Source organism: Rutilus rutilus (genome assembly GCF_951802725.1).
Source record: "Rutilus rutilus genome assembly, chromosome: 2".
In the NCBI taxonomy this organism is placed as follows: Eukaryota; Metazoa; Chordata; class Actinopteri; order Cypriniformes; family Leuciscidae; genus Rutilus; species Rutilus rutilus.
Window position 1 is genome coordinate 9011975 of NC_140210.1, and position 2447 is coordinate 9014421.

General features: G+C 36.0%; 1 protein-coding gene across 1 annotated transcript; it reads right to left on the reverse strand.

The window, feature by feature from the left end:
• Positions 1 to 247: 247 nt before the first annotated feature.
• LOC311286109 (ladderlectin-like) lies at positions 248 to 2127 on the reverse strand. The gene is made up of 6 exons (XM_084402149.1): positions 2081 to 2127; positions 1874 to 1958; positions 1571 to 1677; positions 1069 to 1191; positions 787 to 898; positions 248 to 631 (listed from the first exon to the last, which is right to left on the reverse strand). Exons 2-6 carry the CDS (start codon positions 1932 to 1934, stop codon positions 552 to 554), a joined length of 483 nt encoding a protein of 160 aa, XP_084258275.1. The 5' UTR covers positions 1935 to 1958; positions 2081 to 2127; the 3' UTR covers positions 248 to 551.
• Positions 2128 to 2447: the final 320 nt, after the last annotated feature.

A 2447-nucleotide genomic window follows, 5' to 3' on the forward strand; every position in this document is an offset into this window, starting at 1 on the left:
ACTAAACAGCTGCCATGAAAACACAACGATAAATTAATTCTTAATTTTCTATTATAGAACACTAAATAGGGGCAATAGTCTGGAAAGGCAAATATTTTTCCATACTTAATTAAAATCCCATACTTTTCTAAACTGCGCAGGAACCCTGTAGATTGCAACCAATATTTTCTTTCCAAAAATAGACTCACATATGCCTACGTTTACATTATTCACGTGACGTTCAAATCAAAGAGTAACATGGGGTTTTGAACTTGAGCCAGAATACCATGTAAAGACCATGGTGAATTCCAGGATCATGATGCATATTTTAATAAGACAAAACAAAGAGTTACACACAGTCCAATGTAGGAAACAAATGTCTTCTAGTGTTTTGTCATTCTACGAACCATATCCTCAAACCTTGCTATACAATATACACATTTATTTGATTGTCCACAATTCACATGCCTTGATTCAATGCTTTATTAATTGAGGAGTGTTTCAGAGAAAATTAAGAGATTGAATTTCAGAAATTTTTTTGCAAAGATAAGATCAGAAAATGTAGTACGAAGTCAATATGGACCAGGTTGACGGATCTCACAAATATAGGTCTTTGAGGTTGAACAGGATGCATCGTTCCAGCAACGGTTAGCTGTATGGTGGAATAATGAAATCAGTTGATCATTACAGTGGTGTTCAACTTAAGGCATAGAGAAATCCAAACAAGGCATTTAATGTTACTGTATGATATGAAATTATAGGATTGCAGATTAGTTAAAAAAAAAAAAAAAAAAAAAGTGCACTCACAGGTCCAGTTGATCTCCAAACAGTTCTCAGGACCACCTGCATTGTTAGGTTCTCCAGAGCACCAGTTGGTATAGTCATACACAGTTCCATCACTCCACAACCACTCTCCGTCCTAAGTGAAGAGAATGAGTACAAAAAGTGCACTACTGTAGTCAGACGCAAGCCAATTAAGTTCAGCTTTGAAGTCAAACCATCTTCATTAGAAACTTTGCCTTTGATTAAAGCAGAAATTTCAGTTTAGACAAACAAATAGGTTTCTTTAGGGCACACAATTGAACTTACTTGTACACCATCATGAGCACCAACCCAAGTTTTTGTGGAAGCACGCAACAGACTCAGCAGGAAATTATTCTCTGGTTGATCATGCACAGATGCGAGATTCGCACCAAAAGATTGACAGTTTCTCTGAAGAGACAGATTTGTCATTACAAAATCTTATAATCTTTTTATTAGAAAGCAGAAATGGCTTTAAACATTAGTAATTTGCAAACAAAGAAACATTCCCACTTATATTAAGAGCACTTAATCTGTACTAACATTTAAATCAATCATTTGATTTTAAATGCAAGCAATTAATACAGCTGTAATTAGATCTAGGATTACTCTGTTGACCCAGTGTTAACCCACCCTTAAACCAAACCATCAAACCTGTCCCTAACCTTACCCATATCCCTACTCAATAGCAGCAAAAGTCTTACATCAACACAATACATTGTACCAAACCATTTATTTAAAGACATAATATAAGGTGTTGTTCAAATAGCTTTGTTGTATAATACATTACCTCTGCTGTGATCCAGGGAACCGATTGAGAGAAGTACTTGTAGCACCGGCGTCCAAAATTTTGCCATCCACGTGGACATCTTCTAAAATCAAGTGTGGATTCACTACCTAAATGGGGATTTTGTAATATTTAGCGTTTTTATTTTAAATTATTTCAAGTTTGTGTGATTATCTGAAAAAACAAAGTGTACTTCAACACTGAAAATGCTTCATTAATCATGCAAATATCAGTAAATAGAATCTTGTACATTCCCATAATGCACTTAAACTAGCAAGAGTTTTTACAATTAAATGTTCTAGTTACCATCTGCATTCCCCATGGAGAAGACAACAAAAAGAAGCAGAAGACTGCTCAGCATTGCCATGATGAACTTGAAAAAAAAATCAACCTAAAAATGAATAAGCAGGTAAAGTTAAATGTCTGCACTCAAATGCTGCACGCTGTGGAATCTTAGTGTATTTTAAAGACAACGCAAATGTTATTCAGTAGGTTTCTGTTCCAAAAACTCACCTTGCTTTTCAGATTGTTGTCTTCAGAATCTCAGAGGAAGTGTTTGTTAAGTTCCAGAAAGAGCCCTGCGTTTATAGTCTACTTTACTAATTGGGCCTCATTTATCAATCTAACGTAGATCCGAGCGCAGAAATCATCTTAAGACAGGGTTCAGGTGTGATTCATGAAGCACTGGAATACAGCCAATCCCATCGTACGATTGATCGGATGTTGATAAATGTGGCGCTGAAAACAATCGTCATTTGAATATCACGGCCCTAAAAATTCACGGTTTAGAAAGCCTAACTTCCTCATTATCTTCACCTGGGATGTTCCCATGACAACTCAGCACGGTGTCCATCAGCTGTTCTTAAGACAGAAATGTCTT

Bases quoted from the DNA above. Each gene is read 5' to 3' on its own strand.
- LOC311286109 (XM_084402149.1), bottom strand. From the start codon at position 1,934: ATGGCAATGCTGAGCAGTCTTCTGCTTCTTTTTGTTGTCTTCTCCATG. The intron at 899-1,068 runs GTAAGTTCAATT...CTCTTCACTTAG, and splicing joins GTGCTCATGATGGTGTACAA to GACGGAGAGTGGTTGTGGAG. The intron at 632-786 runs GTGAGTGCACTT...TCCACCATACAG, and splicing joins TTTGGAGATCAACTGGACCT to CTAACCGTTGCTGGAACGAT.